The sequence below is a fragment of the Canis lupus genome, chromosome 6, assembly GCF_003254725.2.
Source record: "Canis lupus dingo isolate Sandy chromosome 6, ASM325472v2, whole genome shotgun sequence".
NCBI lineage: Eukaryota > Metazoa > Chordata > Mammalia > Carnivora > Canidae > Canis > Canis lupus.
Genome location: NC_064248.1, coordinates 39,623,667 through 39,646,354, shown reverse-complemented (window position 1 = coordinate 39,646,354; position 22,688 = coordinate 39,623,667). Strand labels below are relative to the sequence as shown.

The 22,688-nt window shown below is 56.3% G+C and overlaps 1 protein-coding gene across 7 annotated transcripts in view; it reads right to left on the bottom strand.

The window, feature by feature from the left end:
• LMF1 (lipase maturation factor 1) overlaps nucleotides 1–22,688 on the bottom strand; it is an 88,216-nt gene that overhangs the window by 34,912 nt on the left and 30,616 nt on the right. For all 7 annotated transcript variants that reach the window (XM_049111570.1, XM_049111572.1, XM_049111568.1 and 4 more), the window contains one exon: nucleotides 4,842–4,990. In XM_049111570.1, the coding sequence (XP_048967527.1) occupies nucleotides 4,842–4,990 (149 nt within the window). The remainder of the gene's footprint in view (nucleotides 1–4,841; nucleotides 4,991–22,688) is intronic.

Here is a 22,688-nt window from a genome sequence, read left to right as displayed (position 1 = left end):
TCATTCTAATGGTGTCCAGCGTATCCATCTTTGCCTTTTGTGTTAATGTTTTCCGTGTTTTAAGAAATCGTGGCCCGTCCCAAACTGTAAAAATATCTGGTGATCTTCAAGTGCTGGGGCTGCAGCTTCTGCATTTGCAGCCCATCGCAGGTAACTTCCCACGTGGGCGTGGTGTGCAGGCCGGGGCCACCCCCGCAGACGCCCCCGCACCACACGGCCAAGGTGCTGGGCTTTCTCACGGGAAGGGACTCGGTCAGTTGTCAAAAATTACGTGACAGTGATTTCCGTGGGGTACTATTTACGGACCGTGGACTGTGCCGCCCATCCGGGCATCTGTCCTTATGCCCTCACTGTCCAGTCTCGCCAGCTGGGACCTCTGGGAAATCCTGGAACAAGTGACTCCTATAATGTACCGGAGAGTTTTTGGCTGTTCTACGCCTGTGGCATTTCCATACAAGTCTAAGTCAGTCCATCAGCTTCTAGGTCGAGAATCTTTCCAGGATTACGTCTGGGTAGCATGGAATCTATGGATCAGTTCGGGGACAGCGGGCAGTGAGCAGCTCTGGGGCTTGGGACTCATGTGCTAGCTGTCTACTGACGGCTTTCTAATTTCTCTCAGCAACGTCTGGTAGCTGGTCGGGTACAGAGCGTTGGGCGGCTGTTAAAACTTCCTAAGTATTTTATGCTTTTGGATGTTATTAGTGACGTACTTAAAATTTTTCTGTAAAAAACCCCAATGACTCAATGTATTTATTTGATACATTCACAAAGGCTCAACCAGAGACTTGGTTAGAAAAACAAATGAAACAACAAGGACACCACAGATCAAGACAGAGAGGCTTCGGTAGAAATGAAGGAAAAGACAGCCACTGAAGGAGAACATACAAAGGCAACGTAGGGACCCGGTCCGGGTTCTGGGCTGGACACCTGCCCCAAGGAGGCTTCTGGCAGGCTCCTCTGAGGGGCCATGGGTTTTCCCAGAGCTCGGCAGCAGGCGTGTCCAGAGGGCACTCGGTGTTGGTTTCTCCCAGCTCCTGAAGTCACCGGGGGCCCCTCACCCCCCGCCTTGTGGGGCGTCCACGCTGGGGTGGTGGCAGGCGCAAGGAGCTTTGCTGTGGGCGAGCCGTAGGGGCCCCTGGGAACGCGGGGAGGGCTTGTGCCTCGAGTCTTCATGCACTTCGGCAGCCGTCCCGTGACTGTCCTCCGGCCCACCTGACGAGGTCTGATTCTGGGGACGCAGAAACTGCTTTGTCACCCGGCAGCACGAGGTCATTGGCTCGGGTGCAGCCTCTCGCCCACGGGGGCCCCTGGCAGCATCCCGGCTGGCGCTGGCGGCCACTGGGTCGTGGATGCGGTAGGCCGTCTGGGTGGTATGGATGGGGAGACAGAGCTCGGGACAGTGGGACTGTGACCGCCTAACATCTCACTGTCCAACAGCCTCTGACCTGGCTGACTGCACTCAGTGGCTCCGGGGACCTCGCCATTCTCCACACATGACCTCCTTGTGTCACTCGCAGCGACAGGCATTTGGTTATTTTTTCTTGCTCTTTTGTACAAGCCGCGATCTTTAGAACGGTGTCAGCCAGGTGTGACAAGGGGGATGCCTGGGTGCTCCCCACCTTGGGGACTTGCAGTGCCCCACAGGCAAGAGCAGCATGGGGGTGGAGCACCTGGGGTGGAGCACCTGGAGTGGGTGCGCGTGGCATCAGGCATCAGGCTGAAGAAACCTCCTGTTCCTCGTGTGCTGGGAGAGGTTCCGCCAGCTGTACACCAGTGAACAGTGCTTCCCCCCGTTAGTCGAGATGACGACCCCCAATGAGACCTTGAGGTCTCCCCCACACCTGGTGCTCGGTCAGTGCGTCCCAGGATACGGGACTGTGCTCTGAAACGTCCTTGTCCTCACTGGCCTGATGGACGGGAACTGGGAAGGCTCCCCTCTGCTTTCTGGATACGCATGGGCAGGCCCCACACCGTTCCTTCTGTAAATGTCCATCGAGCTCTTCAGTGAGAACTTCTGGGCCTCGGGTTCTCGCAGTAGGAAAGGTGCTGCATCCCCGAGAGTTTCTGATGTTCTGTTTCTTCTGTGAGTGTCGGTAATTCACGTCTGAGACCCACACTATCTCCTCTAACTGCCAACCTTACGTGCGTCCAGTGCGTAGGGTGTTCAGGTTTGTATTGTGAAAACGTCTCAGCGCTCGGGAAAGCTCTAGCAGCAGCACGGAGCCCCCTTGGGTCCCTGCCGCGAACCTTCCCCCCCCGCCTGCACATCAGCAGCTCCCCTGCCAGGACGGCCCAGGGCACCACCTCTCGGTGGCGTGATCCCCGAGGCTGGCCGGTCCTCAGCCCTGAACCACCCGCCTCAGCTCTGCTCCTGGAGAACGTTGCTCAGCAACAGGAAGTGTCCTCGGGCTAGAGGTTGGCGTGTGTGTGTGTGTGTGTGTGTGTGTGTGTGTGCGCGCTTCTCACGATGAGGCCAGCACCCACAGGAGTGCAAGCCTGCAGTCGCAGGAGTGCCGTGTCCTGGGGGCTCCTGTGCCCAGCGCCCTCCCCTCCGCACTTTGCCCTCCAATTCCGCAGGCTGCGAGGCAGAGAGCAGCCAGCCAGGCGCCTGCCGTGTCCCCCCGGCCCCGCTGTCGTGCGGTGGGTGTGACGAGTCGCACAGGCCCTGGGTCCAGCTCTAGCTCTGCGCTGAGAGCGGGCAGCTGCAGCGGCCACCCTCTGGCCCCGGCAGCCCCGGGAGGCCACGCGCACCCACCCTGGGTGCTCCAGGGCCAGAGGCCGGGTACGCACAGCTCTGCGACTCCCTGGGCCCGGGCTCAAGGAGCCCCCAGCCTCTGGGTGTGTGCCCCGGCTGCAGGTGACAAAGGTGCGGTGGGCAGCTCTCCCCGCAGGCCTCCAGGGTCCTCTGGGCGCACAAGGCCCGGCAACGGCGCCCCGCCTCACAGGCCCGCCGGGTCTCCACCTGCCCGCGGAGGAGGATGAGTAACACCCGGCACGCACACGGGATCCAGTAATTACCCCTTTTAGCGCATCTGACAATTTTCATCCAGCTGCTGTGAACAGTCAATCAAAACGCCGTGAACGGTGCTCCAGGGCGCTGTCAGGCACCGTGGGCGCCGCTCCCCCCCGCATCACCAGGCTGGCACACGGCAGCCCAACGGCTGCGCCCCCCGCCCTGGCCATGCTTAGTGGGGCCCGTGCCTTTCCACTCGCACCCCGAACCTGCCGTCCCAGGCTGGTCCCCGGGGGGAGCGGAGACGCTGCACATGTTATGATTTTTAAAAGAAGCTGAGGAGAAAATCCAAAGTGAAGCACTAGGTGGACACAGAGCCACAGCCTGATACCGTGTGTCGTGACCACACAGTGACGTCAGTGTCGCCAGGGAAGGGCTGTGAGCCTCAGGACTCCCGCCTCTGTGCCTGTGTGGCAGGGAGCCCGGGACCGCGCCGCGTGGGGGGTCTGAGCCCCACGGCCACACACACCTGTCCCCACTTGGGCACTGTGCCCGCCATGCCAGGGCCAAGCGTGTGCTCCTGGGCTCCCTCACCTGCAGCCCGGCCCCCGTGTCCCCTGCACTCCCGGGCACCTGCGGCCTCCCTGCGTAGGATGAAGCTGCTGCAGCGTCTGGGCGGCACGTGAAGTGCAGGCTTGTGACTAAGGAGCTGGAGCGGTCCGCACCCCCGGGAAGCCCGTCTCTCACGGACCCTCAGGATTTGGGGGCAACAGGGCAATGACAGGCTGGCCACACAGATACAGGGTGTGGGGGCATCAGGGAAGCCCCAGGGGTCCATGGGAGCCCACCATGAAACACCAGTTACACAGCGCGGGGGGGGGGGGGTGGTGGAGGTGGCCTCCCGGAGATTTGGCCAGGCTGCCTGAGTCCGACAGGGCCACATGGGGCCGCCGGCAGGGACAGGGGCCTCCTGCGGGCTACGGGCGTCTGCGCTGAGGGGACGGAGCTGCTGGCTCTCGTGACCTGTGCTGGCTCTGCCCGGGGGCTGCAGCAGACGGGTACCTCGGTACCCACGTGACAGGGCGTCCAGGACAACGACGGAAGGACGCAAGAGGAAGTGACGCCATTTGCCAAGTCCTGCACCTCATTAGTTGGGGGCCAGAAGGAAGCAGGTCACTCTGGATTTAAAGGTTCAGAGAGTTTCTGAAGAACTTGACGAAGCCCGGAGGTGGAGGCGGAGGCGGAAGCACCTGTGCACCTGCAAGGGCCCAGGGATGCCGGGGTCCGGGGCCCAGGGCAGGCGCGAACAGAGAGAACAGCTGGTGGGAAGTGCGTACGCCACGGACCAGCCACATGGGAGAGATGGGGCCGCCCACAGGCTGGCGTTCAGGAGACCCCGCTGAGGCCGTGGCGTCCCTGGGGTGGGCCCGGGGCCGTGCGCCCTTCCGTCAGAAGCCCGCTGCACACCTAACGCGGGAGAGCCAAGGCGGCGAGCGCAGAACCACACCAACACCTGTCCCACGGCACACACGGGACCGCGACAGGCCGGGCCGAACAGCCTCCCATAGCGTTGGTCGCTGTCACTTAGCCTCCACCGAGGGGCCTAACCCGATCGGTAGGTGGGGGCATGATCAAAGCCCCGACTGGCACATCTTAGTGGCCAATCCACGGGCCCAGCGTTTCAGGCACTCCAGAAACTCCAGGAGGGCAGGGGACAAAGGTGCAGCTGCCCAGAGACTCCTCCTGTGAGTTGTGACCCATTCCACAGAAAGGGCGGGGGGCCGTGGTGTTTCAGGTGCTTGAACACAGGGAACACGGGAACAGCGGAAGGGGCCCCGCCACCCAGGCAGTGTTTCCCTGAAACACAGCAAATAAAAGTTCTACTTACTGCTCCAAGCATGATTCTGAAAATCAGCCACCGGAAGCCCCACAGAACGATCCGGGACGGGGGGGTCCCCCTGGGCAATCGAGACAGAGTCCAGAGAGGGCAGAGGAAGATCCCCAGGAATCCTGTTTCCAGAAGCTGGGACTCCCATCCTGCAGGGATGACAGCGAAAGCACAGGCTGGGTCAGCATCAACACACGTTCCCCAGGGACGTGGCCCCACCCAACGTGGTCTACCTCCGTGGCCCCTAACCCGGGATGCATCCTCTGGCCCCAGGCCATCCCGGCCTCCAGCCAGGGCGTCTGGCAGTGGGCATGGCAGGACGAGCGCGGCACCCCAGCTGGCCCTCCGCGGGAGGGGACCCGGACTCAGCACCCGCAGCCCGCAGGCCTGGGAAGCCTTTCCCGCTCACTGCGTCCTTCCCTGAGGGGCTCAACTGGCCCCATGACCTCACGCGAGGGTCTGAACACACAGCGACTCTGCCCCCATCTGCCCGGTGCGAGGGCAGGGGGGCCCAGGCTCCACAGCAGGGCCTGTAGGCGTTGGGGCACACACAGTGGGCCGGGGGCTCCGTGTTCTCACGCTCCCTGCGTTGGGACCTGAAGCAGGTCTCAGCCTTTAGGAGGAAGCCGCACGTCGTTGTGTGAGCTGCACACGTTCCCTTTAATCTCCTTCTGCTCAGAAACTATGCAACACGAAAGATGCTTAGACAAGGGCCCACGTGCTATGGTTCTATTCACAGCAGGTTCTAGAATGAGCAAAACTGATAGAGGAGAAAGAAAGGGGAACCTGGCCACCAGGGACGCCGGGGTGACACCTCATCAGGCACCTGAAGGAAGGTCTGTGCGTTTCACTGCTTGGGATTTACAGATAAACCTAAATGAGTTCTGAACCCAAGATTTTAGGGCCGGACAGACGGCTCTGGAGGTCTGCACTTGCTCTGAGACGTGGTAAAGGTGAGGACGAGGGACGCGGCCAAACCCATGGAGTGGACGCCCCGTGCAGCCTTGGTGTGGGTTTAGGGGTTCTCGCCGTGCCCCTATTTGATACTTCCTGTAGTCTGGCATTTTCATCAGGAAAATGGGGGAGCGCATTTACTCCTGGGCTCTGTGGCTTTCTGAAGTCCCGGTTCCAGCCCCTCCCTGGGAGGGGTCGGCTTGCAGTGAGGCATCTCTGAGGGCTCGCCGCAGCCACGCGCACCTGTGCTGGGGACGCCGGGGCCACTGGCGTGCAGCCTGCCTCTGCCCAGAGGAGTCCAGCCTCAGAAACCAGCTTGGACAGCACTGGGGAGGGGGGCTCCCAGGGGAGGGAGCTCCCAGGGAGGGGATGTGAGGTGGGGAAGCAGGACCCAGGGTACCGCCAGGTCGGTCGAGGGGAGCACCGTGGGGCAGACTGCTCGGGCAAGGCCGGGCCCGGGGCCCCGGGGCCACCCTCTGTGGGGACACGGTGTGTGGGACGCCCACGTGGGCGCAGCCCGGCCCCCTGGACTACCTGCCCGAACCAGAGCTGGGAACCCCAGCTTTGGTCAGAACCCCAAGAAGGAAAAATGCAGGAAGCATTAGCCGTGAGTCTGTTTCACGAGGTTCCGGACGCAGACCGGCTGCGGACATTGGGTGGAGGCTGTCCTCGCGCCCATGCTGACAGTGGCCTTTGCTCCACAGCTGCACACTCCCCTCTGGGCTCAACCCGGGGTAAACAGGCTTTGTTCTTACAGGACACTTTCTCTACTTTTATCTTGAGGGTAACTCCTTTCACTTGGGGTCGGTTTAAAATACACGTGACCTCAGGATGTGGGGCGGCCACGGGATCCGAAGGCAGCGCCAAGGGTGGCACGCCCAGGGGTGGCTGCTTGGGCGGTGGGAGGGCGTCCCCGTCCTTGCTGCCTGCCCCGGGCCCTCCCGTGTGGGGAGGAAATGGAGCCCAGCACAAGTGAGCCACCGGGCGTGGCCAGGGGGGCGGTCGACGGGAAGACTGCGGGCACCCTGAGCCCCCCAGTGCAGGCTGGCCCTGCCTGTGCTTCCTGGAAACCCCTCGTGGACTCTGAGACGCTCACGTGGATGCAGAGCGTTCCCCAGAGCGCAGGCCCGCCTTCTCTAATTGCCACATCACTTTGCACAGATGTGACGAGCAGAATTTTAATAACGCTGTTTGAGTGACACCAATCAAAGTGATGTGCGAATGGCAGAGCCCAGAGACCACCGAAGTGCCAGCGAGCAGGTGACGGGGTGGGCAGGGGACACACTGCCACCTTGGGGACTTACGTGTGCTGGGACATGGTCACCTCCCCCCCGCATGTGGCAGGAACCGCCTCCTCGCCGGCCGCGGCCGTGGAGGGGAAAGGGCCACCCGCACAACCCGCTGCCGCGGTGTGCCCCGCCTGCATGGCGTCGAGTCTGACGGCCGTGACCCCGGAAGGCAGATGCCCGGCGTGCTACCCGCCTGCTGCCCATAGCACACGGTGGGCGCGGGGCTCCCAGGTCGGGCTCCAGCTGCAAGTCTGACCCCAACGCAGTCGCCACGTCCCACTGGGCCCCACGTCCTGAGTCCCGCCGTGAGGTGCCTGTGCCTGTCAGCCCGTCCTCAGGTCCTTTTCCGGAGGGGAGGCAGCAGGCTGGCTCCTTCACAGCCGTGCAGACCCTGCTTACAGCTTTGGGGGCGCTGGTGGCTCCGCCAGTGCAGTGTCCGGCTCTTGGCTTTGGCTCAGGTCGTGATCTCACCATGTCAGGCTCCACGCTCAGTGCGGCGTCTGAGATTCTCACTTGGCTCTTCCCCTCACTCTCTTTCTCTCTCAAATAAATAAAAATCTTTTTAAAAAAAATGTCATTTCCAGGGATCCCCGGGTGGCGCAGCGGTTTGGCGCCTGCCTTTGGCCCGGGGCGTGATCCTGGAGACCCGGGATCGAATCCCACATCGGGCTCCCGGTGCATGGAGCCTGCTTCTCCCTCTGCCTGTGTCTCTGCCTCTCTCTCTCTCTCTCTCTCTCTGTGTGACTATCATAAATAAATAAAAATTTATAAAAAAAAAAAAATGTCATTTCCATGGTGGCCCCAGAAGGCTCCACCCCATCCTGCCGGTGGCCTTGGGGTGGATGGTTAGCGAACACCCATTAGGAAGCCGCCACGCCCGACGCCATGCAGCTGCCGGTTTCTGGAACGGTCACTTCTGTGGCTACGGCTAATTTCCAATAATGTGGACAAGTGCTGAACAGGCTGCGTTGGGGACACACTTGGACCGTGACAGCCGGTGTGCCCGTCAGGCAGCAGCAGGGCAGCACCCGAGCTACGTCTGCCCTTCGAGGAGCGGCCTGGTCACTGCATGCAGGGCGGCCACCCGCCCCTGCCCACAGGACCGCGAACCTGTCGCCGTGCTGACCAGAGCCCAGCGCCGGCCACCGCTGCCCACACCCTCCGTGTCCGTGAGCGGCCACAGCCCAGAGCCCCACCATCTGGGGACGGATCCTGAGGTGAGGGGGTGCTCTCCGGCCGTGCCCTCCTGAGCCAGCCTTGGAAGCCGCACGGCCATGTCTGCCAGGATGGCCGCGGGTGAGTCTGAGGAAACCCCATAAACATGCTGAGGGTGGACCTCGGTCTCCTGGCCCCACTTGGCCCCTGGCTCAGCTCGGGGCACCTGCTCCCTAAATAAAGCGAACATAGAAGTGGTGCTTACGTTTTTATTCTACTTAGAGACACACGGACAGTGTAGACGCTCGTCTGTTAAACATCCAGAAAATGCACCAAGAGGCCTGAGCTGGGCCTGGGGCACGTGGCCCAAGGTCATGGCACCTTGAGAGCAGCGCGGGGTGGGGGGCCCTGGCTGCCCCTCTGTGGTCTGTCTTCCCGGGACGGGGTGGCTCAGACGGGAGGCCTACGCCAGGCCTCTGCGGAGGCTCCTTGGATCACGGTCCACAAAGGAGGCCGCTTCTGACCCAGGAGAAAAACATCACCTAAGACAACGCTTTGGAGGTGGAAGCCGCGCAGACGGCCGCTCTGGAGAGACCGTGCCAACCGAGGGCTCATCACCTTCCTGCACATCATTACTGCTACTTAGAATGATGAAGCGTGGCACCTATGGATCCTTCAAGAGTGACAGCCACCATCCACATGAGGAGCAGGAAACCCATTAGCTTCAGGTTAGAAACCAGGAAAAAGGAGAAAGATGCCTCCCCTCTGACGGGCTGTCACTCCTGTGTGGGGCGGCCCCACCCGCGGCCGCCTGGGGCTCCCAACGGCAACTGGAGAGCGCGCGGAGCTCTTCAAAGTCGCTTTCTTCATCCTCCCGGGTCCTGTGCCGGATGGGAAGCCACGACGCAGCCTGGCAGTTTGTTTTGCACAGTTGCTGACATGGCACCAGGGGCCCTTTTCGTGCCGTGAGGATGAGTGCACCAGACACAGTTCTGGGGTGACCGTGCCCCTCACAGGTGCCAACGCCTCTCACCCCGCCCCGTGCCCCCCTGTGCCGCCCACCATGCCAGCAGGTACAGTGGGCCTGTTTGGGGGGCCCGGCCCACGCAAGCCCTCTGGCTGTCTCAGGGGCTGGCAGAGCTGACCTTGCCCTCGGGACAGATGGGGACAGTCCTTTCTCCTCGGGAACGGGTGGTACTGATGCCAGCCTCTCCCCAGAGATGGGGCCACACTCCTGCCCTCCCAGCCCTGGCCCCCAGGGCCTGCATGGAGCTGGACCCGCCCAAGAACCCTCCGCAGCCAGCCTGGACTGGGCAGGAGGACGTGCACCTGTGGCGCTCTCGTCCACGAGACGAAGCCTAATCTCTGAAAGGAGAGGCAAACCAGGGATGCCACCTTTCACATGTAGGACTTAAGTCTGATCACTGCGTGAACAGCAGTGAATTTTCTGGCAAATAGATACTTTTGAAAGAGTTGGTTAAAAGCTTCACACCTTAAATCATTTTAAACTGCACGCTCCCAATTATGAATCGTTTAGAGGACTGCTACTCTGTGCTGTCAGGATGTCCTTGGGCGCTGCAGGGAGCAGGAAGTGACCTGTGTAACCCGCACGCCCACACAGCAACCCTCCGTCCACTGCACTTGTCACGGTGCTAACACTCAGTTACCACGGCAACCAGACTTCCTAGCCCCAGGTGTCCCCTGCTGCTCAGATCTATGCAGGTGTCACCAGCTAGCCCCAAAACCAAAACTCATGGTAATGACCTCAGCTAGCTTTACTGGTTCTGGATAAAGAGGAAAATGCTTCCTGTCGACGGAAATTAGATCTAGCAACAGAGATTTCTTAGGATTAATATATTCCAAGTATTTAACATATATCAGGCTGAAGGGCACGATAATTACCATTTCTTTGGCTTTTGTTTCCTGTGCATGAAAATTAACCGAAGCTTGTCTCGCAGTAACTTGCTGGAATCCTGAAGACGTGCCGGTCAGTGCTGCTCTGCGGCTGACAACAGGGGTGTCCTGGAGGGCCCCCTGGCCGCAGGGAGCCAGGAGTGCTGGCTCAGGCGCGTGGGGTAGCTGTGGACTCTGCTCCCGTCAACCCCGGGCGGCACATTTGCTCAGAGCACCCGTGTGGGCCTGGGCCCTGCGTGGAGGGCCTCCCGCCAGCACCGCAGCTGAGCTCCTGCCTGTGTGCACACGCAGCAGGGCCCCCTCCTCCCACCGGTTCTGGAGAACGACCTGGGTCACTTTCTACTGTCCTGGGTCTTCCACGTGCTCAGTGAACACGGTTTCTGGGCCTCCCTGATGCTGCTGACGGGCACCGCCTTGTCACCTGAAGGAGCACAGGGCCTGGCTGATGCGCAAGGCTCGCACGTCCAGTTTGACACACACGCTCATCAGAAACAATGGGGAGGTTCGGCTCATCTGAAAAGTAGGAGGGCACGCGCCCAGGTCAGAGGTCAGGGCGGCCCTGCAGCCTCACCCCACACAGACATGGTCTCCACTGGGGGGTCGCTGCGGGGGGCACACCAGGCTTCCTCCTGCCTTTCCCACACACGTCAGGACCAGCTTCACACCCCTTGGAAAGGGAATGGTTTCTGGCCCTCTGGTGGGGTGACGGGCACTCCTGAGTCTAGAAGCCAGGATGGCCACTGAGGCACAGCCTCCCCACCACAGAGACCTGACTGTGGGCAGCATGTTCTCTGCATGGGGACAGGTGTCGGTCCCAGAATAGGGACCCAGTGGGCACGGTGGCAGCCGGCACCACTCAGCAGTGGTGCCTGAAGAAGCCTAGGGCGGTGCTTTGCCGATGGGAGGGCCAGCCCCAGGCAGCACATGCCTCGATGCCCGCAGGGCATGTTTCCAGAAATGCTTTGTTGTTAGGAAGGATCAGTGTGCAGTGGAGGGAGGGTTTCAGCTCACATTGGTTTCCGATGTGTGTCATCACAGGAAAACACCCGAGAGGCCCACAGAGGCCCGCAGGGAGGGCCGAGCTACCTGGCATCCGCTGGCTGCCTTACCTCCGCCTCCACCGCACCCCAGGCCTCCTGTCTTGGGTCTCTGTACCCAGTGCTCACACACCACCTTCTCAGGGAGGCCCTCCCAGGACGTAACATTTACAGGTGGGCCCGAGCCCATCCCAGCCTAACGTACCGAACAGCACACTCGCCACGCCACAGACAGCATATCTCGCTTCTTCCCCTTCTCTGTTCCCCTTCTCTGTTCACGCTGCGCCCAGAATGCAAGCTCCACGAGCACACAGTGAGGCTCCATGTAAGTGTGTTCAAGGATACAAAGGAAAACATGCCCATAAGGCATAAAGAGATAGGGAAACTGGGCAGAGAAACAGAAGCATAAAAAAAGAACCAAGCAAATTCTAGAATTGGAAAGGAAAATACCTGAAATTAAAATTTTACTAGATTAATGTAATAGCAGTTGGGAGGACAGAGAACAAAAAGGTGGTGAACCTGAAAATAGCTCAACTGAAGTTATTCAATATGAATAACAGATTTTTTTTCAATAACGATTTTTTAAAAAGATTTATTTATTGTAGGAAGAGAGCACATATGAGTGGGTGGGGGCGAGGGGGCAGAGAAAATCTCAAGCTGACTCCACGCTGAGCCCACAGCCTGATGCTAGATCCCAGGCCCTGAGATCATGACCTGAGCAGGAAGCAACAGTGGGACACTTAACTGACTGAGCCCCGCAGGCATCCCTAGAAACCCAGGTGCCCCTACTAATTTTTTTTTTAAAAGACTGAATAACAAAAGAACAGACTCTCAGGAACTGGTGGGGCATCATCAAAAAGTCCTACATACATGTAACTGGAATCTTAGGAGGAGAGAAATGGGCAGAAAAAAAAAAACCCTAAAATATATTGGCAAAAATGATCAGACTTGGTAAAAGACATGTTACAAGTTCAAGAACCTTAGAGAATCATAAGATAGTATCCAAAAAAGGCCACAAAGAAGCCCACTACAAACTGTGATAATCCAAGGACAAAACCTCCCAAGCAGTCAGAGAAAAAGGCAGCCTGACATTTGGAGAAATGAGAGGACGAATGAGAGCTGACTTCTTGTCAGAAACGACGGAGGTGGGAAGCAGAGAACCCAACGCAGAGTCTTCCACCTCATGCAACGATCTGGTCTGAGATCAAACAGAACCAAGAGTCCGTAAGCTTTCAGAGAGGATGTTGACACAAAGATCTGAGGAGATCAAGCACCGGCAGTTCCAGCACAGGTGTGAAAGGAAGAAGCACTGACCCCCACCAGCAGGAGCATCACAAGGGCGGAAGGTGGCTCGCCAGCACAGGCTGTGCTGCAAAGGAGCCGGGAACACAAGCCATTTTCTTTTGGACATAAAGTGGTAAGAACGTGACGTCTGTGCCTTACGTTACTAACAACAGAGAGGTGGAAAGACCCATCACTCATTACAGAAGATGCTGCAGCCTCAGTGCACAGAAGTCTCCCCGATAGTCACCACCGAAGACCTGCTTTCATTTGACTTATTTTGATTTCATTTTTCAGACCTGCCGAGTCCTCCAGCTGTTGTTCACCGTTCACGATGGCCCTTCAGCACGGGCCACTGGAATCAAGGATCCCGAGTATGGGACAAACAAGACACAGCTGTCTGCAGAGAGCTGCCAACTGAGCAGGACTTCCCTCCTGGTGGAGCCACAAAGTCCCATAAATTCCTACCCAGGCTCAGTCTCGGAGCAGATGAGAGTCCTACCTTTGCATAAATGGGAATGATGGGGATTTGGATTGCACGGGTGCATGCATTTGTCAAACTCTAAAACTCTATACTTAAGACCGGAGCATCTCATTGTGCATGGATTCCTTGTCGAGGGAGAAAAACCTGAGCACGCACTGAGCTCTAGTTAATGACCTGCATACTGAAGTTCACGGATATGTGACATTAACTTCAAAATGCGTCAAAATATATGATGGAACAATAGACGCATAGAGAGATGAAGAGATTAACTATATAAAGGAAAAGATCTAGTAAAATAAAAACTGTAGAAGCTACATGGTCCATATATGGGTTTTTACTATACAATCCTTTAAGTTTTTTTGGTACGCTTGAAATTTTTCACGATGACATGATTTAAAACGTCCTATGTAACACTTATTCTTAGCCACTGTAAAAATAAGAAAAATTCTAAGACTTGACATAGAAAAAAATACGATTGCCTACACAGAAAGTTAAAAAAAAAAATCTACAGAAAATGAGCTTAACTATCGAGTGGCACCGGCAGCAACTGCAAATGACATTAAAAGGAACCCTATAGGGTACGTGGGGACCAGGTGATTCTTCTGAAAGTTGACAAGGGAAAGGATAAAGTGTTCTATCTTGAGTTTTCCAGAGAAGCTGGATTTCGAGCAACCAAATAGTTGATGAAAGTTGCTTTGATTTAAAAAAAAATCCCAGAAAAATGCCAAGAGAGCGATAGCACGAGAGCATGCGCGCCAGGCAGGCCCGGGAGAGGCGGGGTGGGGAGGTCCAGGCACTCGCCATGGCAACCGGCCACCGCGGCCCGTCGGCTAACGGGCGGTTGGGCTGGTAAGGGCTCAGCAATCCGCCGCCGCAGGAAGAGAGGAAAGGCAGCCTGTGCTTTCGAGCCGCAGCAAGAGGCCCCAGCTCCCTGACGCGTCCCCTCTAGCGGCGGGCAGGGGGCAGCGGGCAGCAGGCCGCGAGCTCTGTGCAGGGCAGCCGTGCTCCCTGCCCTGCCACAAAACCCCGTCTGGGGACATGGGGGGGGGGTCCTTAAGAGGCTACAGGACTGCATCCATCAAGCGTGTCCGGGGTCCCCGTGGGGACACAGCAGCTGTAGACACGCGCAGACTTCTGAGGTGGCCGGCACCATGGGAACGCAGGCTAAGCGGCTGATAGGATCCCGCCGATGGCTCAGCCGGGCCGGCCGTACAGCGGTGGCGCTGCTGAGAAAGCCCCGTCTCGGGGCCCCAGCTGGAGCAGCCGGGCCTGGGGCACCTGGCCCAGCACCGTAGCAGGGGAGGCAGTGCCCGTTAACGGGGGCGCTCTGAGGCTGTGGGTGCCCCAAAGTATTCATAATCAGAAGTCAAAGAAAAATAAGCGAGGGACTCTCCCATCTGTGGGGACATCTGGAACTCACTGACAGCATGTTCACAGATCCCAACAAACTGTGAAACGCACCGTCTTAAATTGCCATTTGTTCTAGAAACCAATCTTACAGTGAGTATGGGAAGGAGTCTTTTAAAAAGGTATTTAAAAGCTTTGTAAAGAAACCCCGTTACACTTTATAGAGGGATGCACAAAAGTTTTTAAAAAGCCAGCAGAATGAACATGCATTTTCCAGAAGAACCACCCAGAGCTCAGAAAGCCACAGTCTCTGCGAGGACGGTGCGTGTAGCCAAACTATCCAGGTGTGACTCTAAAGAAGGTTCCCCCCCTCCCCCCAAAGTAGGAGATCCACTCTCTGAGTGATTAGCTTCCCCGAGGAGGCTGAGAACTGGAGGTGAAGCGGGGCTGAGGAGCCATGCATACCCACAGAGGCCTGCTCATCCTGCGCACGCCAGGCCGCATGGCAGGGCCTGAGGGGGCAAGGGGGCGTGGGGTCCCGGAACACGGCAGCCACGGTCTCCAGGATCGCGGGTTCTGTCCTGCTCCTAGACCACAGGGCCCACGTGGGCGCAGCAGAGCCCCCCTCGCCGTCGTCAGTGGGGGTTGACCGTAGTTGCTGACTTTGGCACCATCGGGGGGAAAAGGAAGAGAATTGTCACTTATGGATGCTGGGCCCAGAGTCCTGGATCCAGGCCTCGAAGCCAGGTGACCAAATGGTGGGGGCAAGGCTCCCCCGCGAGAGCTGCACGGTGGGGTGTGTTGTGAGAGGCCGCCCCGCAGGAACGGGCGCTGCGCCGAGATGGGGCCTGCACGTGAGTCACCACAACCACATACATGCTCGGAATTTAGGAAGGGGCCAAGCTGTGGGGGGCCCAGAAGCCTCTGAGGCCTGGAGAGCCACTTGGCTTGGGGAGACTCACGGCTTCCTGTTTCCTGAATCACCGCTTTCATCCCCGAGCCCTGGGCCTTTCCTGAGGCAGATCACGCGACGCCCACTCAGATGGAAGGAGGTCTCTGGGTCAGGAAACACGGAGTCAGGGACACAGCACAGCCTGAGGGCGGGCGGGAGACTCACCAGGCCCTGGGGAAGCGCCAAGTGCCACCCCGTGCCTGGCCCTGGGGGCGCCCCCCTCCTGTGGACGGCTTCTGGAGCCCGTGTGGAGGCGCCCACGGCACTAAGTCATACTGATGACACAGTTCTCGGTGGGCCCTGCTCTCCTCGGGCCCGCGGCCCAGCTGGGCTCCAGCGGTGGCTCCAGGGACCATTCCCCACCCTTAGCAGGCCCTCTCCGTAACAGGGCACGGGGCCCTAGACTCCTGTTCTCTGGACCCTCAGCCGCCCGGGGTGGGGGGCTCTCCACACACTGCCCGGGGTGGGGGGCCGAGGCAGACGGTGCCCAGTCTTGCCAGCAGCAACGCTGAGCATAGGTCAACCTCGGACCTGCCCAGACAAGAGACAGATCTAAGTCCATTCCGGGTCATGACACCCTGCCCTCCTCCGGGCCCCTCACTCTTCCCCAAGCCCCAGCAGCCACCACAGCCACTCAGATCCCACCTGCAGCCATAAACACCCTGAAGCCCAGGCCCAGGAGACTTTCCAGCAGGCCAAGGGCACCAGGCTGGGAGCGGGCCCCATGACACCCCTCAGCCTCCCCTCTCCCTCCTGCCCTGTCTCCACCTGGACACCCCGAAGCCTGGTGGGACCATGGTCTGTCTCCTCCTGCCCTGTGCCCGGCTCACATTTGTTCACCTTTGATCTAACACTGATTTCAAGTTACTAGACCCAATTTATTACAACTACTGTTACTAAAACAAATTCATTCATTCTTGAGAGCAAAAATGTTCAATGAAAATAAACTGGAACTAAGAAAAAAAGTGATCTGATCACTCAGAGCTAAATCTGACTCCTTGATCACATACTTCAAAACAATTTTGAAAGATTTTCTTCAGAAGCAAAACTAAAGTTTAAAGCACACAGTTTAAAGCACAATTTAATACATCTTCAGTGTATTTTTGCATCATTAAATCATACTGTTTAGTAATCCACAGAGATGTAATTTGAAGTAATTCTCCATGGCTGAACATTTAAGTATATTTCCATTTTCTCCTGCCATAAACACCTGTGTGTTTGCACACTCCTCGTCCTGCTGTACAAAACCATAAAGTGGGGCTGGGGACCGACAGGAGCACACGCTTCAGAGATGCCGCAACCATGCGGCTACGCTGTCCTCCGGGAGGCTGCGCGGTGTCCTGAGCTGCTGGTGGGGCCCGGCTGGCCGCCCTCCCAAGTCCCCCAGGCAGGGTGCGACAGTTCACTGTTGGTGTGACCACGGGTCCCCAGGGGCGCTGGCCGAGTTGCCACGCGCTTACTAGCTACCCCAGACTGCTCACCGTTGACAGCGGCTTTGTAGTTTATTTTTAAAATGCCTCTACCGATGCTAACAGCCTTCTACCATCTAGGTTGTCTCCTGCATTTGTGTGATCAGACCTAGGGCACACAGGGAATCTGTCCACGTGGTTATCCAGTAGATCCATATGCAGGTACGTCATCCACGGAATGGAAAACGGCACAGATTCAGGACAAGTTACGTAGAATGCGTACCATACAGACACGAGTGTGTAAACACATGTTTATCAATAGATTCATCTGTTAATGCTCGTACTTGCCTTCCCCACACATCCTGCTTGGCTCTTTAAAGATTTGCATAGGCGAACATTTACTTTGTGCTGTAGACTTGTTTTTTTTTTTTTTTAACTTTTAGAGCAGTCAAGGTTCACAGCACACTGACGAGCAGCGCAGGGTCCCAAGGCTGCTTACTCCAGGCGCCACAACGCGGACATGGCTGTCGATGAGAGACGCGCCCGTCACAGGGAGCATGCGGGCAGCCTCTCCCCGCCCCCGCCCTGCCAGCACCTGCGAGTGTGAGGCCTCCCAGGTTCACCAGGTCCTGTTAGCCACTCACTGCTTCCCAGTGGTGTGTTGTGAGCATTCACACGTTGCCTGGCTCTGTGCACGGCGGGGCAGAGAAGCAGCGCCACCCCGTCAGCGACGAGCACACCCAGCACCCAGTCCACAGTGTCTGACCCTGTTCTCTGTGAGAAGGCACCAGGCCCCTGGGGGAAGAACTGGATGCAGGCTGCAGAGGGGAAACCACAAGATGGGCCTGCAGCTCCCAGAGGGCTCGGAAGTCAGGGGGGCACAACACAGGTGCGGCAGCCAGCCTCAGGGGGCCCCCAGCCACGGCTGGGCAACGTGCAAGGCCAGCCCTCACTGTGCCAGAGCCCGCTCTAGGAGAACTGAGTGAGGAGCCACAGCAATGTAAACAAGTATTTGATAAATAAATAGAGGACAAAGGGACAGCTCTTCCCATTTGGGGAATTCCAACTCATAATGCCAGAAGGAATGAGGGAAACAGAAATCACCACCAGAACATTGCAGTAATGATGGCTGAAGAAAAGCCTCAAATCAGTGCTCAAATCTTTTTTTTTTAAAGATTTTATTTATTTATTTATGAGAGACAGAGAAAGAGAGAGAGAGAGAAAGAGGGAGAAGCAGGCTCCATGCAGGGAGCCCGACGTGGGACTCGATCCCAGGACCCCAGGATCAGGCCCGGGCTGAAGGCGGCACTAAACCACTGAGCCACTGGGGCTGCCCAAAATCTTTTTTTTTTTTTAAAGATTGTATTTATTTATTCATGAGAGATACAAAAAGAAGCACAGACACAGGCAGAAGGAGAAGCAGGCTCCCTGCGGGGAGTCCAACGTGGAACTCGATCCCAAGACCCCAGGGTCACACCCTGAGCCAAAGGCAGACATTCAACTGCTGACCCAGGAGTCCCACAGTGCACAATCTTGAAGGAAAAAACAGGATAACTTTGTAATATCAAAAAATCTCCTTCAATTTTTTAAAAAAGATTTTAATTATTTGAACGAGAGCAAAAGCTCACATGCACACAAGCAGGGGGAGCAGCAGAGGGAGCTGGAGCAGCCGACTCCCCACTGAGCAGAGCACCCAACATGGGGCTTGACCCCGGGGCCCCGGGATCATGACCTCGGTTGAAGCAGATGCATAACTGACTAAGCCACCCAGGTGTCCCTCCCTCAATTTTGAATAAGGACTATGTGGCTTTAATGTAGATCTGCAAATTGTTCGATACCCACCCTGGGAACAGCGTGGGAACATAACCTGATGTGTAAGTAAAGGTGAGGACCGAGGAAGAAGCGGAGGGAGCGCACAAGCTACAGAGGAATCCCAGATGATGACCCGGGCGCACGCCGGGCCCAGTGACCCGACGGGAGGAGACACCTGCAGACGCACCTCACCGGGTGACCCGGGTCAGCATCACCCGTGGAGTCGTGTGGACCCAGGCGCCCGATCTGGTGACAAGGGCACCTCCCCTCTGTGACCGTCTCATCACGAGACTCACGAGACACACCAGACACGTCTGGGGTGAGGGGCGCCATACCAAATACGGGACCAGAACTGCTTCAAACCGTCAGGGTCCTGAGAAGCCACAGAAGTCCTGCAGACCGCCAGGGACCAGGGGGACGCAGGAGACAAGGCGGCTGAGGGCAGTGTGGCCCGGGGGCCCCTGGTGGGAAAGCTGGAGAAACCCAAGCACGGTGCGGCTCAGTCACCAGTCCCGCCACGGCTGCCGTCTCGGTTCTGACCATGGTTACGGGCCACCTGCCAGGATGCAAGGTGAAGGCTGATAAGGACTCTGCAGCGTTTCTCTGAGAAACTACATCAAGATCATCTTTTTAACAGTCACCTCCCTCTGCCTGTGTCTCTGCCTCTCTCTGTCTCTCATGAATAAATAAATAAAATCTTAAAAAAATAAAATAAAATAAAAGTCCTGTTGACACCATTTCACCAGGTACAAGCTAGAACCCCTGGTCAGCACCTGGGGGTCAGCACCTGGGGTTGGCCCGAGATGGGCATACACCTGACCATCGAGGAGAGGACAGGGTCTTGGGGCCTCTGCCTTAGACAGGAGCCGCCTCTCACTGGCAACCTGGGAACAAAGTGTGGCCGTGCTGCTGTTCATCCTGGATCCGCTCTGGCTGAGACTGAGGAGCACCGAGCTCAGATGGGACCTCAGATGTTGCCTCTTGCTCTGGGGTTGGTTTTCCATTTTCTGCTGAGCCTTTGGCTGGGTTCAGTCAATGGACTGTGGACATTTTGCTTAGCACTTCTCCTGTGTCCAGCTTATAGTGCCAAGGAGGGAAAGGTGTTGTTTCCATACCCAAGGCTACTGAAGCCAGTGACATCCCTGGGAAGGGCTGCATGGGCGTCAACACAACCATCTCTCAAGCACCAGAATGCATGCTGCCATTGTGCTAGTGGTCAGAGTTCAGGAGACAGGTCATTGGAAAAAAAAACAAAAACTGATCAGTTTTCTCTGTATAGCACGTCACACACCACACCAAGCACAGGCTCCTGGGCGGCTGGGGGTCTTGAGAAGAGTGACAATATAAGAATGTGTGGCGACCTGAGTATGGACCCACGTGCAGGCTTACTGTGGACCCGGCACGCTGTGATCGAGTGCCCTCCGTCCTACATGCTGTGGTGATGGGGGTGAATGCATGAAGCCTGGCCCTCATGGGCTGTCTTTTGGGAGGACAGCAGGTAGAGAGATGATAAACCAACATACACATAAAGACCCATGTCAGAGGGTGGGGAGTTGGAGAAAAACAAAGCTGGGCCCAGGGCTGGGAGCACCTGTTGCGCAGATACAAGAGGTAGTCTGTGGATAGGTGCACAGTCCTGGGGGCTGTGTCCCACTGTGGGAGCAGCCAGCATGGAGCCCAGTCAGTGTGGATGAACATGGCACAAAAATTTATCACGATCCTGTCTGAATGTAAATCTCCTAAATGCTCAAAAGGCATTCACTGAGGCTAAAGCCAAATGGAAAACCAACAATGTTCTATCTTGTCAAGGGTATTTACATCTGAGACCCGCCAACCTGCCCATAAGAAGTACAGGGATCCTACTTTATTTTTAAAAATATTTTATATATTCATTCATGAGACACAGAGAGAGAGAGAGAGAGAGAGAGAGGCAGAGACACAGGCTTCAAACCGTCAGGGTCCTGAGGAGAAGCAGGCTCCATGCAGGGAGCCAGACGTGGGAGTCGATCCCAGGACCCCGGGATCACGCCCTGCACAGAAGGCAGGCACTCAACCTCTGAGCCACCCAGGTGCCTCAGGGATCCTACTTTAAAAGAGCCATAAAACTGTAAGAAAAGGATACAAACCATTAAGAAGAGATGTGTTCTATGTACTTAGGAACGATTAACGGTACTGAAACTGCACCGGTATCAGTGTCTCCATTCAATGACTCCACACAGACAAGAGCTGCTATTGTAATAGCAACAAAGCATGGCTTCCTTGCTTAAAATTTCTGTTTTAAAATATCAAAGCATTTACAAAAGAAACTGGCACACAGCTGCTACTCCAGGGCTAACCTAACAATGCCTCTCCCTGTTATTGGCATTGGCAAAGGTCAGGCTCGCCGACGCTGTGTTCCTCTTGCATCCAACAATGGGGCATTGGAGCCAGGAAGCTCCAGGGACACACACCAGATTCTGGAGGTTCCAGGCCAGCCAGTGGCTGCAATGGTGTCTGAGGAGACCAGAGCCCTTCTCCGGCCTCTCAGCTGTTCACTGTGATTCAGTACACATCAGTGTTTACCTGGCAGGGAAACAGCGTGAGGGCAATGGTTCATCTTGCCTCAGGCGACTGCTAGTGCTGGAGAAGTAAAGGGAAGGGTTCATCTCACCAGCTGCTTTTAGCTGTCTTTATATAAATGTGATCAAGACAACGGCTTAAAAATTATCCTCTTAAGAATAATGCTCTAGAATATACATGGGGGAGAAGACAGTAGAGAAGTGGCTGTGTCTCTGAACCTTAACTTCTGGCACAACTGGGACTGCCTCTATGAACCCTAAGGACCTCTAGGATGGGAACAAGGACAAATAAGTCAGTGGTACCCAATCTGGCAAATAATTAACCTGCCCCACACTCTCCAAATCCAGAACCCTATAAAGCACCCACTCCAGGTGATGACAGTTCCTGAACAGAAATCTCTGGGCTGGGGGAAGGGGGGGACACAGGGGAGATGGGACAGGGGATTGATAGATCATCTAATGTGTTTGATTCAGTAAAAACAGTATTGGGAGAAGTCAAGCAGTTGTGTTTTGTTGGTGAATTTGAAATGGAATGGTGATACATGATCAGAGATGAAAAAAAGCAAACCAAAAAAGAAGAGGCAACTATTAACTCCAGGAAAAACAAAGAGTTATTAGAAACTAGTGAGCACAACCCACTGTTGCCTCACCAGCTAACATTTACACAACGTAAAGACTGAACATGAGTTTCATAAATTATATTTGTGACATAGCCATACTGAGACAGTGAGGGAAAGACAATTAGAGATATGGGAGAGTAATTCTTATCATTCATAATAGGAAGGATATAAAGTCTAAAAGTGACATTATGTAGAATAATCTACATAAATGTATTATTCAGAAATACGGAGGTAAATACTAGCAGTGGGAGAAGGAATAAAGGAGTTGCTCTGGAAAGCAGGATGGAGTGAGCAGACGTAAAAGAAGATATTGTTTTTGTCAGAAGCTGTGTAATACAATTTCTTTCTAATCCATACATGTCTAATTTTTTTAAAATAAAAGAACTACCTCCAGGCCTGATGATCTGCTTACAGTGTACTAAACTCAGAAACTGATCAACAAAAGTTCACCTATAAAGCCCTGAGGGCTTTTTTTTTTTAAGATTTTATTTATTTATTCATTAGAGACACAGAGAGAGAGAGAGAGAGAGAGAGAGAGAGAGAGAGAGAGGCAGAGACACAGACAGAGGGAGAAGCAGGCTCCATGCAGGGAGCCCGACGTGGGACTCGATCCCGGGTCTCCAGGATCACGCCCTGAGCCGAAGGTGATGTTAAACCGCTGAGCCACCCGGGCTGCCCGGGCTTGGGATTTCTGAAGTTTTTCTCTGAATAGCACTTGGACCAAAGAGGCATCAGCACTGATGATTATAAAACTATATATACGCCATTGTCAGGAAGATCCTGGAATCTCAGATGACATGGTGGGTGGGCCAGGGACACAGAGGGGAGTGGTGACCTGCCTCCATGCTTTCTTTCATTAGCAGCTAAGAAAAGATGGAAAACTAATGAGTTAGGGATCCCTGGGTGGCGCAGCGGTTTAGCGCCTGCCTTTGGCCCAGGGCGTGATCCTGGAGACCCGGGATCGAATCCCACGTCAGGCTCCCGGTGCATGGAGCCTGCTTCTCCCTCTGCCTGTGTCTCTGCCTCTCTCTCTCT